The following is a 15,495-nucleotide window of genomic DNA, read 5'->3' as shown; positions in this document are numbered from 1 at the left end:
AAAGAAAGAGATGAGGCCACACCCCAAACAATAGTGGACACAGGCAATCATCCACAACTAAACACTCCTGACAATATAAACTAATAAAAAAAAACTAATCAGCCGATCTACAAGCTTAAAACAAAATAAAGTCGACAAATCTGCTGATCTACAAGCTTGCCATTGAACTCAAAACACATCAATAATCAACTTAGCAGCTTATCTACAAGCAATAATTACATTCCCGAAATGAATCTTTTTACATTCCAATCCCAAAACCAGAAACAAACATTTCTGAGCCACATGTTCACTTACCAATTTATCTTCCAGCCAGGTGAGGTGAGCTGAGGTGAATGAATTAAACTGAATGAATGAATTAAAACTGTTAGAAATAGGAATAGTTGTTGAAATAATGAACAGTACAGATCTGCAGCAGCTCCAGTGATGTGCACCTCACTGAGCAAACTGCAGACTGACGGTTTTATACTGGGTGTGGTGATGATTGTCAATTGCTGCGCAGCTGTGTGACTGATTGTGACTTGGGGACCGGGACCAGGGGCGTCACAAGGGGTAGGAAAGTGGGACTGAGTTACTAGGGCCCAAGTTGGAGGGGCCCTAGTAACTTTAGCTATTGAAAAATAGCAGATATACAAGCTAACAGCGCGTCGGTGCCGCGCTGCGAGCTTGTAGATCTGCTATTTTTGAAAAGTCGTGAAAATGTGTGCAAATCTTTGAATATATGTGTTTTTTAAGCGAACATTTGTAACTCAAATTTTGCTTCTGGGGTGTCCCTGGAACTAAATATTTTGAGATGGGGGTCCGTGGCTAAATACATATAATTTTGGGGGTCCTTCACATGAAAAAGTTTGAGCATCACTGACATGGAAACATATGTTTCTTGCACACATTTTCACATTTTTTTCAAAAATAGCAGATCTACAAGCTCGCAGCGTGGCACTCGGTGCCGCGCTGTGAGCTTGTATATCTGCTATTTTTCAATAGTTAACATTCATGGGGGGCCCGCTGTGAATCCTTGTACCCAGGGCCCAGAATTTGGTGTGACGCCCCTGACCGGGACCAAAACATTGCATGTGGAAATGAAGAAAACATTCCATTTAAAAATAAAATGAAACTAGGAATAAGTGTCACTGCGGCTGCTTTTTCCTACCCATAACCATAGGTCAGACAGGATTGTGTCAGTCTTTCTGCAGGCTCGCCATCTTTCAGATTCAGTTCTAGGCAATAAACCTGGCCTGGATCAAAGAAAAAGGCCAAATGAATAGAAAAACAAAAATTCAAATAATCTGCTGCACTACAGGCTTGAAACAAAATAATTCCATTAATCTGCCCAACTAGGCATTGGCATTAAACTCAAAATACATCAATTCAATAATCAACGTTGCAGCTAACATACAAGCATTACATTCCAAAAGAAATCGTTTAACATTTAGATCCCAAAACCAAAAACAACATAACATTTCAGAGCACATGGTTAGCTTACCAAGTCACATTGTTCCTCCATCACACACAGCCAGTGTATCGAGTGGATCGGGTAGGTATGGTCAGGTGAGGTAAATCTAAAAGCCAAATTATAGTATGGGTAAGTATAATGAATAAAACTGTTAGAAATTGGAATAGTTGTTGGAATAATGAACAGTGTACAGACCTGCAGCTGCTGCATAATGTAGCAGTGAGTAGCAGCAACCAGCAGCACCATGCAGCTTCCAAACAATCTGAGAGGGGGGGAGTGGCTTCAACTCAACCACTATTTATACTCTTGCTTAAGAAGGTTGCCATGTTTGGTCGGGTTGCCATGTTTAGTTGCAATACCAGGGTTTTCACGGCAAAATGTTGTAAAATGTATTTTAAATGCATGAGGTAAGGCTTGAACAGGAGACTTCTGGAATGATAGACAAAGGCCTTACCATGTGAACTATGCACAGCTCTGCACAGTGAGAAAATATTACTTTGAATGTTTGTTTTAGAGGCAGAAGAATAATTTGCATAAAACCGCAATATGAATTGAATTATTAAAGAAGCATGTTTCAATTTTTAAAAAAATCCGATCTGACATATCTTTAGATATTGGTCCAAGGTTCATGTAAAAAAAGTTCCGTGCACGTGACGCGAAAGTTCCGGAATAAAAGCGGGTTTAAGTGTTTTACAAACTGCTCAACATTGCGGAAAATCTAAGGGCGGAGCTTACTTAACAAAGACACAGATGTCTTCCGCTTGAGTCAAGGCACGCGTGTAAGCAAGTTGCATGTCTTCAAACGAAACGAGGCATGACTTATGCCCCTTTAAAGTTTGAGTTTTCAAACGCTTCGTATAGCGCCCCCCTTTGGCCAATTGGAGTAAGATTGCTTTCAGTGATATTTGGACTAACCCTCTACATATTTGCCAAATGCCATGAACGTGTCACTTTGCATGTATGATTTAGAGGCAGAAGAATAATTTGCATAAAACTGCAACATTGAGTGAATTATTAAAAAATAATGTTTCGCTTTAAAAGAAATCTGCCGAGACAGATCTGACCGCATTGGTCCAAAGTTCATGTAAAAAAAGTTTCGCGCACGTTACACGAAAATCCCAGGAGGAGATAGATTTTGACTGTTTTTCATATAATTCAAAATTGTGGGAGAAGTAAAGGTCAGAGGTCAAAAGTCAGAGCGTAAAAGTTGTTCGGCATGAGGAGACGCATAAGTGTATACAGGTTTCATTGCTGTACCTGAAACAGGGCATGAGCTACACCAGTTCAAAGTTGGCATTTTTCAAAGGCTTCCTACAGCGCCACCCTTTGGCCGATTGTTGCGAGCTTCGCATTTTAGCCGTTTGGCATAGTCCTCTGCCATACTGCCGAGTTTCGTAAAAAGCGACTGCACGGTCTAGCCACAAGTGAAAAAGTGGCGGAATAATGATGAAGTCCAATATCAATGAGTGGCCATTTGCCACTTCGTAGCCTTGGCCACTAATTACGTTATAGTTCAAACTCATTGGGAAAGGGAAAACAAATCATAAATAGTAACCCTGGTCCACCTCTACATCAAGACGATCTCATTGTGCAACAAATGGCATATCATATGTCACATTGCTCAAATAAGCGAGACATGAAGGCAAGAATTGTCCGTATTAATGCTTAATTATTTATGAATTACTATACATGCATTTAGGTTATGTGACAATAAAAACGTTTAAAGAAAAAAAATGGGGGGGGGAAAAAGTCAAAGAAATGTTTTGGGCAGAGAAGGGTGTACATAATATTTATATTTGAGAGTCTGGAATAAATGCTATAGCCCAGAGTGTGTATGCGCATGTTTTTAGTAACATCAACTATACATTGACAAGCTCTACTTTGGTGGCTTTTGGAGCAATAAATAATAGCCGATCTACAAGCTCTCAACGGGGGCGAAGCGACGCGTTGTGAGCTTGTACATCAACTCCCCAATGCTTGTGGATTGTAAATAACATTATATATCACAATTCAATGGAATAATACTATAAAAAATATATTTTTTAAATTGTATTCATTCATTGGTGAATGAATGAATAATGTTTGTGCCTATTCGTCTCACATGCAGACATACACCCATGTTTGTGATAAAATAGGTTATTCTTGCTAATTTAAATAACATTATTTATCATGATTATTATCATCAGCTGTGGAAGGTTGGGAAGAAAGAGAGAGATCGAAAAAACAAAAGTCTCCAGCGTCTATTCTCTGTATATTCTCTTCATAAACAACTTTAGAGCTTTTTTCATCATTTGTTCTCTGGTGACAAGGCTGTGGACATTCGTACGAGTTATTTTCTTTAGCCGGTGGTTCTGTTACGAGCGGCTCTGTTGCTTTTGCTACGGCCCAGAGACGAGCCTGCAGCGTGCATGTGCGCGTGCTTACTGTATGTGCGTGCTCAAAGCGCGAGAGACGGCGAGAGAGCGGCTGCCGCGCAGTGCACTGTGGGATAGCTGAGCTCAAGCCGGCTGAAGTAGTGACCATCCAATCCTCACTACAAATCCAAATGCATTGTGGGATACTTCAGTACACTATATTAGGGTACAAAAATGCTCACTATACATTCGGACACTAGTTCAAAATGGCGGAGCCCCATTTTAGTACACTACATTAGTGAATAGGGTGGATTTCGGACACAGCCCATGTTTTTGTTTGTCTGCTTTTAGGCCAAGGAATGTTTTTCATGCCAAACCAATGCTTGCAATGTATTCAGAATAATTATAAACCCATAGTTTGACCCCTCAGGCCCTCAAATGCTACTTAAAGCAGATTTTGGGGGTATTTCTTTCCTTTTATATTATAGTGTATAGTAAATGAATGGGCCCCACACTTTTACCCCCATAAAATAAATTGCTCAATGCTGATAGGCGGTCAGCAGGTGGATTCATGACTGTATGTATATAGACAATATTTTAGGCCAATAAAAAAAACTATATACCACATTCCATACCCCACCTCAGCCCAGACAAAACTGTCAAAACTCATCACAAAATCATATTTGTATGCGTCTGTTTTTAAGCCAAGGAAAGTTTTTCATGCCAAACCAATGCTTTCAATGGATTCAGAATAATTATAAACCCCTAGTTTGACCCCTCACATGCTACTTGGGGGGTATTTTTTTTTCCCCTTTACAGTATAGTGTATGGTAAGTGATGGGCCCAAACTCTTACCCCCTATAACAAAAATTGCTCAATGCTGACATGCCGTCAGCAGGTGGTTTCATGAACGTACATATATAGACAACATTTTAGGCCAATAAAAAAAAACTATATACCAAAAATCATACCTATGTTAGCATATGCTAAGTCGGCAGCCAGACTAGAGGTGAATGATTCTTGGGCTCTAAGCCATGCCTTTTTATCTGTGTTCTGAGGACGTAAGGGAGGACAGGCAGACTATGTGGGCGTTGCCATATCCCCCCATATAAATACCCCCCCACACACGCGTGCGCGCGCACACTCATATACACATACACACACACACACACACACACACACACACACACACACACACACACACACACACACACCACCCCCTAATATTTTCTAGACAAGTCCTCTATAATCTATATCATAATTGTTATTTTTTATTTATTTATTCTCCCCTATTCATATTCCTTTCAATGTGTACATTTGGTGTTACTGAATACATGGTCCTCTGGCCCATAGCATTTCTTTCTACTCTACGTATGTATTATCACATTTAAGCTAAATAAGGTATAGTAATCCATCAATAATTAAGTATACGGACTTCATGTCTCGCTTATTTGAGCAATGTGACATTTTTGCCATTGTTGCACACGTGATGTAGAGGTGGACCAGGGTTACTGTTTATAATAATGTATATGATTTTGTTCCATGACGATGGTAGTAGACTTATGTCACATTATTTGAGTGGTAGACCATTAACACACAATGAGACTGGCCAGTGCTCACATATGACCATGGTGTATACAAGTGAGGATACTCTTATAAAATGAAGTGGTTGGCTCTTAAAAGAGCCTTTTGTGGGTATAGAGAGATGGAATAGGTGGTTTATTTCTTTTTGGGGGCTGCATTCTTTGCGGCCTTGGGTTTGGCAACCTTCTTGGCTAGAGCTTTCTTGGCTGCTGCAGGCTTTTTAGCCACTTTCTTGGGGCTCTTGGCGGCCTTCTTAGGGCTTTTAGCTGCTACTTTCTTGGCGGCGGGCTTCTTAGCTTTCTTGGGCGATTTCTTGGCAGCTGCGGGCTTCTTTGCCGCCGCCTTCTTGGGCTTCTTAGCCGCTGCGGGTTTCTTGGCGGCAGCGGGTTTCTTTGCTTTAACTGCCTTCTTCGCAGCAGGCTTCTTCGCCTTCACCGCCTCTGCCTTCTTGTTCATCTTGAAAGAGCCGGACGCGCCGGTGCCCTTGCGCTGGACCAGGGTGCCTTTAGCGACCAGGCTCTTGACGGCGATCTTGACGCGGGCCTTGTTCTTCTCCACATCGTAGCCGCCGGCAGCCAGAGCTTTCTTGACCGCAGCCAGAGACACACCGCTCCGCTCCTTGGAGGCGGACACGGCCTTGACGACCAGTTCAGCGACGCTGGGGCCGGTCTTCTTGGGTCGGGGAGCCGCCTTCTTCTTAGCGGCCTTGGCCGGAGCCGGGGCGGGTGCTGGTGCTACTTCTGCCATAGTTGTCTCGGATAGTAGTTCGTCCTTTTCCTTCTATAAAGTAAAGTCTGACAGACTGGTGCCGAACGCTCTGAAGGGGCTGGACTTAAACACCACATGAGAACCATATAGAGACAACATACACACAGCTCCTCTTGTCTAGGTGGCATAGTGTGCTACTTGTGTTTTCTCCTCGATTAAAACAAGTTATAACAAACTGCGGTGCGTGTTATGAAATGAAACAAAGAGCTGACCAGTTAGCACACATGTGCCTTTTTGTTATCAATGTAACTGCGATGAAAAAAGCAATCTCGTTTTTAAGTGATACGCTCAAAACATCACCCTTGCACAGTCAGAGCATAGTGTTTCCTCAGTCATTTTGCTTCTAATGTACTTACATGCCTTTGATTTGTATGTATGATTGCAAATGCTTAAATAATTGTAAACTGCCAATTTTCAATAAAGTTCATTTAAAAATAAAAAAAAGTAAGACCGGCGGAAAGGCCAGGGCGAAGGCAAAGACTCGCTCATCCCGTGCCGGGCTCCAGTTCCCCGTGGGTCGTGTCCACAGGCTGCTGCGGAAAGGCAATTATGCCCAGCGTGTCGGTGCCGGCGCCCCCGTCTATCTGGCGGCTGTGCTCGAGTACTTGACCGCTGAGATCCTGGAGTTGGCTGGAAACGCTGCCAGGGACAACAAGAAGACCCGTATCATCCCCCGTCACCTCCAGCTGGCCGTCCGCAACGACGAGGAGCTCAACAAGCTGCTGGGTGGAGTGACCATCGCTCAGGGCGGTGTGCTGCCCAACATCCAGGCTGTTCTGCTGCCCAAGAAGACCGAGAAAGCCGCCAAGAAATAAACCCCACAAAGGCTCTTTTAAGAGCCACCAACTGTTTCAATTTAAAGATATTTTCCCCGTTTCTTAAATATGTACATTTCATATAAGCTCATTTTGTCAAGAGCATATGAGGCATTTGTAGGCAATGTAATGTAGTCGAGCCTCACTTGATTCAGCATTGAAGGCTGATAATGTATCTAACACATTCGTGTTAAATATTGAGACAATTCAATATAACTGGGCATAACTGTTTATACTGGTGTATTTATTACTAGTAAGACACCCGAGGGTGGAATGCGACCTCAGGGTGACATGCAACCTCGCCCTAAAGGGCGAGGTTGCGCCAATTCTTGATAATCTGGCCAACCACAGCGTTTCTCTGACGATTCTAGTTGTTGTCATTCTGGGGGGAGTTAGTTCATGTTTTTGTGAGGGTATCAACCCTAGGAGACACGGGGAGAACACGCAAACTCCACACAGAAAGGCCCTATCGCTCACACCCTAGGTTCGGTTGGCAATAGGGCCTTTCTGTGTGGAGTTTGCGTATTAAGGACATATCTGGAAATGCCCATATTTGGTAATGTCCACATATGGGCAGGTTTTGACATAACATAGTCAGGGAACTCCATGTATGGGCATAAAATTGATTCTGTGAGTGTGCCATCACAATGAATGTTGTCAGACTGATCTCATCACTATGACATCATTGACCTTATATAAACAAGCATCACAATTCAGTCGTGGCACAATCACGACAGACGTCTTGCAAGACCCTCAGAGGACGTGTGGATAACACCAGAAGATTCGTCGTACATCGCCACCGAGCACCATGGCACCGAGCGCCCAGGATAAGATCTTCAATGTTATGACCGCCCAGCTGTGGATGAACTGGGTTTCCATCCAGGACAAGTTAGCTGGTAATTCTCTGCCCTATATGTGGCATCAGTGGGACTACTACATGCTAAAACTTCTGAAAGGAGGCAGGGTGCAATTTAGAATTAAGGCCGGTCGAACACTTGGGTTTCGTGACCGGGACCAACTCCAGGGGCGCTGGCATATCAGCTTCTGGTATAAAAAGTAATGCCCTTATATAGTCTGTACATAATGTAATTACACCCTAAATGACATGCCTGCTTATGATTGGTTTCTATGAATGTAAATGCTTAAAAAATGACTAAACTGTACATTCTCAATAAAGTTTATTTAAAAAGCCAGAACCAAGCAGACCGCGCGCAAGTCCACCGGCGGCAAAGCCCCAGGAAGCAGCTCGCCACCAAGGCAGCACGCAAGAGCGCGCCGGCAACCGGTGGAGTGAAGAAGCCTCACCGTTACCGTCCCGGTACAGTGGCTCTGAGGGAGATCCGTCGCTACCAGAAATCCTCCGAGCTGCTGATCCGCAAGCTGCCCTTCCAGCGCCTGGTGAGGGAGATCGCACAGGACTTCAAGACCGACCTGCGCTTCCAGAGCTCCGCCGTCATGGCTCTGCAGGAGTCAGCCGAGGCTTATCTGGTCGGTCTGTTTGAAGACACCAACCTGTGCGCCATCCACGCCAAGAGGGTGACCATCATGCCCAAAGACATCCAGCTGGCCCGTCGTATCCGTGGAGAACGTGCATAAACTATCCGTCACTGTCTGAACCCCAAAACGGCTCTTTTAAGAGCCACCCATCTACTTGTCTGAAGATGACATTCCTCCTTTGTGCAATTATGTACGTTATCATCTATCGACGGGATAGACCTGTGAACAGTGCATAACCATTTGGTGGAAATGCAATGAGGCTGCTTTTTTGTTTCACCTGCAGTCCCCACAAACACAGCGATAAAATGGCATATACAGCAACATTTATTAACATAAATCACGTATTTCACTCATCAAACTACGAAAACCCACCAACATTTTGTTATGTGCCATTGTGTCATGTTTTCTGGCAAAGGGTTTAATATTGTATTTGTTTTGGTGTGTGGGCCTCATACAACATGTTCACGTGTAACTATTAGGCCTGAATAAAACGGCCTCTTGTGGAAACTGTTATGGTAGATAGTATACAAATCGATTAAATACATACATAATACAGTCTTGATCCAAGTCCAACCTTGCAAGTTGTGCTCTGAGGACGTAAGGGAGGACAGGCAGTGGGAGTTGCCCCCCCCCCCCCCCCCCCAACCCACACACTGAGTGATTATTGCTAGTCAACACCTCTATTGCATTGCTAATTACTGTTGTGTTCATTTGTAACACCATTTATTCTGGTCCACAATGATAACGTATTTTAAATAATACATTATATATAAATATATAAACTACTACTGTTAAAAGAGTTCAGACTCGGGAGTCAGCGTGGCGTGATTATGGATCCCACGGGGAAAGATGAATGGAAACGGCATAGAGCGCTCGTTTTCAGTTATTGTCCACGACATTACAAGCGGCGCGAAGGCCAGCGGACCTTGCGGCGCGAGTGGCCGCGAAGAGCAGGCCAGGGCCGGCCGCGCGAGTTACGAAGCCGTGGTGAATGCGGGTCCGCATCAGAGTTCCGACGGTCCGGTATTCCGACATGGTGAATGCGTGGTGAATGCCGTGGTGAATGCGTGGTGAATGCACGATAAACGCCATGATAATTGGGTTTTGGTGCACCTTGCGCGGTCCAAGTGACTACAACGGAGCGCTTCCTACGTCCGGTTCAGCCAAAAAAAGTGAAAACGTACTGTGCTAAAGAGAACTTTTAACTACTGTATGTACACTAAGAAAATGATGTCAATTATCACTACTGTGCTAAAAAATATTTATACTTTGTAGGCCTGTGCTAAAAAAAAGTGAAAACGTTGTACTGTGCTAAAGAGAACTTTTAACTACTGTATGTACACTAAGAAAATGATGTCAATTATCACTACTGTGCTAAAAAATATTTATACTTTGTAGGCCTGTGCTAAAAAAAAGTGAAAATGTTGTACTGTGCTAAAGAGAAAAGCCTTTATTTGCACAATGCACAGCTATTAATTTGTCACTACAGTGCTCAAAATAAACTGTGCTAAAAAAAAAAAAAAAAATCGAAACTTTACTGTGCTTTAAGGGAAAACGTTGCTAAACTGTGCAATACACAAATTGAAACTTTACTGTGCTTAAAACTCATTCCCTGCCAGGCCCGATAGTCCCGAGATTATTCCAATGTCTTTCCCCGCCAGGCCCGATAGTCCCGAGAATAAAAAAAAAAAATCAAAACATTTTTTTTTCAAAAAAATTTTTTGACCCCCAAAAATGGAGTAGGCATGATAGCAATCGCGAAATTGCATGTTTAACCCCCATAGCAACCCCATCTTTCAAGCATGGCAGCCATTTTGGCAGCCATCTTTGTTAAACATAGTGGCTGTTATCTCATGAATGCCTGAACGGATTTCCATTCGGATTTTTTTGTTTGAAAGCTGTGAGCAATGTGGACACACGTGGTGCATTATCTAGGCATGGGTGTGCATGATCCGTGCACACCCAATTACATGGAAGTCTATGGAGACGAATGGCAGGTGGGAGTACGGAGGTATGTTAAAATGGCGGTCAATGTGTTAAAAAGGAAAACGTAGCAACTTTGCTAAAGAGAAAAACGTATTGAGAAAGTTAAATTGTTATAGTTTGGATATGGCTTTGGGCGTATTATGCTGGGGTCTGAAGGCGACCAATGAAAGGCTTTCTTGATAGGGGCCAATCAGCGTGTGTCTTGTTAGCTGATGCAGCGATGGCTCCCCCATCGCTGCACCGCCCAACTGGGACACCGCCCAACTGGGACTAGCCCATGCGGACTCCGTAGTCCAAGAGGGGCTGAATTATTGCACCAGCTATGTTCTTCATGGGGGGGGAGGGGGAGGGGGGGGGGGGGGTACCGTTCACCTCCACCACCTGTTCCCTCCCCACCAGGTAAGACTGCATCCAACTCACTGCGGCGCTGTCAAAACCAATAGCTTTTATTTTCTCAATCAGAATAGAGTGATTTACGTTGTCAAATGCCTTCTGGAGGTACATCATGACCATGCCGCTATATTTGCCGTCATCCGCTTCGCGTTTGATTTGGTCAGTCAAATAGAGAAGTAATGTTTCAGTGGAATGGGATTTTCTGAATCCAGATTGGAACACGTAAATCAGATTATTCTCATTGAGATATCTTGCAATCTGTTCGTAAACTATTTTTCCATGACTTTGGATATGGAACTGGGGGACATGACCCTGTTTGATGGATAGGTTAATTAAGTGGGTAATGATTGGAGCAATGAGTCGGCTGAGTCTCTGAGAAATCTAGCTGGAATTTTATGCACATCCTATCTTCTCGGGAAGAAAAGCCTTTAAAGCCTGCTTTAAAACATGTAAATAACACCTTGGATGGTCTGATCTGTATTAAATTCAGTTAGTTTTCGCTTAATCCTGAGTATGAATTTATCTTTATAATCAGCTGGACCGAGGTGACCAGACCCAAAACGAGGAGTGACCGACAAGAGCTCCTTAACCACAACTATGTTGGCCCTATATATTTTGGGGAAATATTCAAAGCTTTTCCCCAAATGTTCATACAAGATTTGAAAATAGCCGATTTACAAGCTCTCTGTTTTTCATTAGGCATTTAAGCTTGTATATCTGCCATTTTTGCTTGTTGTCATAATAATATGACAATATCACAAGTCTGTGATATGCAATGATCCAAATGCAGTCTTTCGAGTGACCTATGTTTAGACAAACTGCTGTAATTTTGTGCTGTTAATCATTAATGTAAAAAAGAAAAAGAGAGAAAAAGATCAACCCAAGCCAAGAATCTTGGTGTAGTCCTGGACTCAGACCTGCATTTTAACAGGCACCCACACACACACACACACACACACACACACACACACACACACACACACACACACACACACACACACACACACACACACACACACACACACACACACACACAGTTTAGGCATTTAGCAGACGCTTTTAATCCAAAGCGATTTACAATAAGCAGATAAAAAAAAACATCACAATAATAAACAGGATAATATGTCAATACATCAACAGCAATAATGCAAATGGATATCTATCTAGAAAACTGAATAATCAGTCAAGAATAGGTTCTAAAAACCTAAAAAAAAAAAAAATGCTGACTAGCTTCATGTATGGTCATTGAGTTTTTCCTTTTTAAATAACTTTATTGAGATTTGCAGGGTTTACAATCATTGAGCATGTACATTAAAGTGACAATAGTCATACAAATACAACAAACATATTATAGCAAGTACAAGGAATACATGTATGTAAGGGCATTACCTTTCTTTTCTTTCTCCTTTATACCTCCCCTTTTTACATTAAAGCCACGGTCGGCCTTTAAATATTCAGTACAAAAGAGTATAAATAGACAAAATATAAAATATGAAAATGGACAGATATTACACAATAATTTTTTCTCTTTTTTTTTCTCACAGTGTCAACAGGTGCCATGGCTTTAGTCTCTTTTGTCGGGAGTCAAGTATTCTTTGCCTCTTAAGTTCAGTTTTGATTTGCTTGTAAACCACCTCTCCTGAGATGAACTCCTGTTTAATAACCATGACACTTCTTGTGTTCCAGATTTTGTTCACAACAGTGCACACAATAGACCACATGAACTCCTGGTCCATGGCAGACAGCTCTTCTTCAAAAACTCCATACATAGCAGCATTATATGTAACCTTCACATTAAAACCAATTTGTGACATTTCTCTCCAAATATACTGTGACCTGTGACAGTCGACAAGCAGGTGTTCAATCGTTTCATCTTCATTACAGTTTTCAACTGGACATTTAACAGTAGTTACGAAGCAGCTCCATTTAACTACTGCTCTAACAGCCAGCCTTCTTACTGACACCAGCCACATCACAACCCTCTTTTTTTCGGACAGGTTTTGATTCCAAATGTTTTTAATACACACCTGCTTTTGTCTGTCATCTAGGTTTTTATAGGGGAAAGTGCCACCATACAAATCATCGCATAAAATGCCATATATTTTCTTACTAGACATTTCAGTCCAATTTATATTCAAATGTGCAGACTCAAATACCTTCTATTAAGACCTGACGCTACGTTTTTACAGAAGGAGAGCCTTAATTTTAGACCCAGGTCCACAGCCCCAAGCCCTCCAAAGTACTTATTTTTATATAAAATACTTCTTTTCGTAACTTCTCTTGTAGTTCCCCAAATAAAGTTTACCAAAGTTTTATTTATCTTTGTAAGGGTCTGGTCCTTAGGAGGAAAAATGGTGGCCACAAATAAAAGTTTTAAAAGTATTAAAAGTTTTGCCACTATAAATGTTTTTATAATTATAATCTTTGTTTTAAAGCAACAACACACACACACACACACGCACGCACGCACGCACGCACACACACACACACACACACACACACACACACACACACACACAGACACATGCACGCACCCACACACAAACTATAAATAAATAAACAAATCACAAATATGCTGCTGCATACTACAATCCCCAAATCAGCCTTTGTTGTCCAAACTGCAGTGTATTGGTGCAAAGCATTATTAATATTGTTTTAGAGTCCAGTTCATGTGCATCACCAGTGATATAACTCCCATGGGTGAGTGATGTATGCATTTTGCATGACTGCATACCTTAGTTTATTAATTGTTCAGCTTTTTTTTTTTAAGTCATATATAATGTATTATTTAAAACACGTGGACCAGAGTAATTGGTGTTACAAATGATCACAACAGTAATTAACAATGAAATAGAGGCGTTGACTAGCAATAATCAGTGTGTGGGGGTTGGGGGGGAGGCTGGGGGCCAACTCCACTGCCTGTCCTCCCTTACGTCCTCAGAGCAGACACTCAAGCAGAACTTGCAAGGTTGGACTTGGATCATAGACTTGGATCAAGACTGTATTATGTATGTATTTAACCGATGTGTATACTATCTACCACAGGGGTCAGCAACCTTTTTGAAATGAAGTGCCATGTTTTTATTTTCTTGAGTGTTAGTGTGCCATGTCAACATACATTTTAATGACAAATATTTTGACATATTTTAATTGGCAGGACATTGATATAACGATCATTAGACTAGACTCAGAGCAATAATCCACCTCCCCGACTCCCTCCCCAGTCAAAGTTCAAAGTTTTAATGAATGTAGAATTTTGTGCAAGATGTAATTTGATATAAATTAGCTAACTTCATTTAACTGACCACGTTTAAAAAAAAATAATGACAACTATTTTTACATATTTTGATTGGCAGTACATTGTTACAACGATCATTAGACTCAGAGCAATAATCCACCTATCTTCCCAACTCCCTCCCCAGTCAGAGTTCAGAGTTTTAATGAATGTAGAATTTTGTGCACGATGTAATTTGCTCTAAATTAGCTAACTTCATTTAATTGACCACATTTAAAAAAAAGATTTGTTTTTAAAATAAAAATCCTCTCTCTCACACTTCTGCCAGTGTGCCGGTGATCACCCTCCCCTGTGCCAATGTTGGCACCCGTGCCTAAGGTTGCCTACCCCTGATCTACCATAACAGTTTCCGTTTTATTCAGGCCTAATAATAGCTTCACGTGAATGAGGCCCCCACACAGCAAAAAAAAAAAAAAAGGCAACTGGACCACCTATATACGACACACAAATACAGTATTAAACCCTTTGCCAGAAAACATGACAAAATGGCACATTATAAAATGTTGGTGGGTTTTCGTAGTTTGATGAGTGAAAATACGTAATTTACGTTAATAAAGGTTGCTGTATGCCATTTTATCGCTGTGTTTGTGGGGACTGCAGGTGAAACAAAGAGCAGCCTCACTGCATTTCCACCAAATAGTTATGCACTGTTCGAACATTCGGCAACATTCGAACATTGTACAGCTGTATTAGTAAAGTGAATTCATTGAACATTGCATAAATACAGTCTAAAAGACATAGTTCTGCGTAAAATTGGGAATCGACTCGTTACATGACATGTGGGTGGCTCTTAAAAGAGCCTTTGGGTTGTTGATAGATCAATTCAAGTCAGTGGTTTTAACCTCCGAAACCGTACAGAGTGCATCCCTGTCTCTTCAGAGCATAGATAACATCCATGGCGGTCACGGTCTTTCTCTTGGCGTGCTCGGTGTAGGTGACGGCATCACAGATCACGTTCTCCAGGAAGACCTTGAGGACACCGCGGGTCTCCTCGTAGATCAGACCGGAGATACGCTTCACACCGCCACGGCGAGCCAGACGGCGGATAGCGGGCTTGGTGATGCCCTGGATGTTATCACGAAGAACCTTGCGATGACGCTTGGCGCCTCCTTTTCCCAGTCCTTTTCCTCCTTTGCCACGCCCACTAATTTTTAAGCTTTAGTTCAGTAGAAGATACAGAGTAGTCTGGCTGCCGACTTAGCATATGCTAACATAGGTATGATTTTTGGTATATAGTTTTTTTTATTGGCCTAAAATGTTGTCTATATATATACGTTCATGAAACCACCTGCTGACGGCATGTCAGCATTGAGCAATTTTTTTTATAGGGGGTAAGAGTTTGGGCCCATCACT

The 15,495-nt window shown here is 42.1% G+C and overlaps 2 protein-coding genes and 1 pseudogene across 3 annotated transcripts; 2 read left to right on the top strand and 1 right to left on the bottom strand.

Moving 5' to 3' along the window:
- Positions 1-5,523: 5,523 nt before the first annotated feature.
- On the bottom strand, positions 5,524-6,135 carry LOC308284759 (histone H1-like; the record flags this gene model as incomplete). The annotated part of the gene is made up of 1 exon (XM_080725489.1): positions 5,524-6,135. One exon carries the CDS (start codon positions 6,133-6,135, stop codon positions 5,524-5,526), a length of 612 nt encoding a protein of 203 aa, XP_080581615.1.
- A 392-nt stretch (positions 6,136-6,527) lies between these two features.
- LOC308284952 (histone H2A-like) lies at positions 6,528-6,971 on the top strand (the record flags this gene model as incomplete). The annotated part of the gene is made up of 1 exon (XM_080725675.1): positions 6,528-6,971. One exon carries the CDS (start codon positions 6,528-6,530, stop codon positions 6,969-6,971), a length of 444 nt encoding a protein of 147 aa, XP_080581801.1.
- An 808-nt stretch (positions 6,972-7,779) lies between these two features.
- On the top strand, positions 7,780-8,567 carry LOC308284951 (histone H3.2-like; annotated as a pseudogene). The gene is made up of 2 exons: positions 7,780-7,859; positions 8,166-8,567. The product of its transcript is annotated as a histone H3.2-like (transcript).
- Positions 8,568-15,495: the final 6,928 nt, after the last annotated feature.

The sequence above is a fragment of the Nannobrachium achirus genome (assembly GCF_963921795.1).
Source record: "Nannobrachium achirus genome assembly, chromosome: 5".
In the NCBI taxonomy this organism is placed as follows: Eukaryota; Metazoa; Chordata; class Actinopteri; order Myctophiformes; family Myctophidae; genus Nannobrachium; species Nannobrachium achirus.
This window is presented reverse-complemented; position numbering and strand designations above follow the sequence as displayed.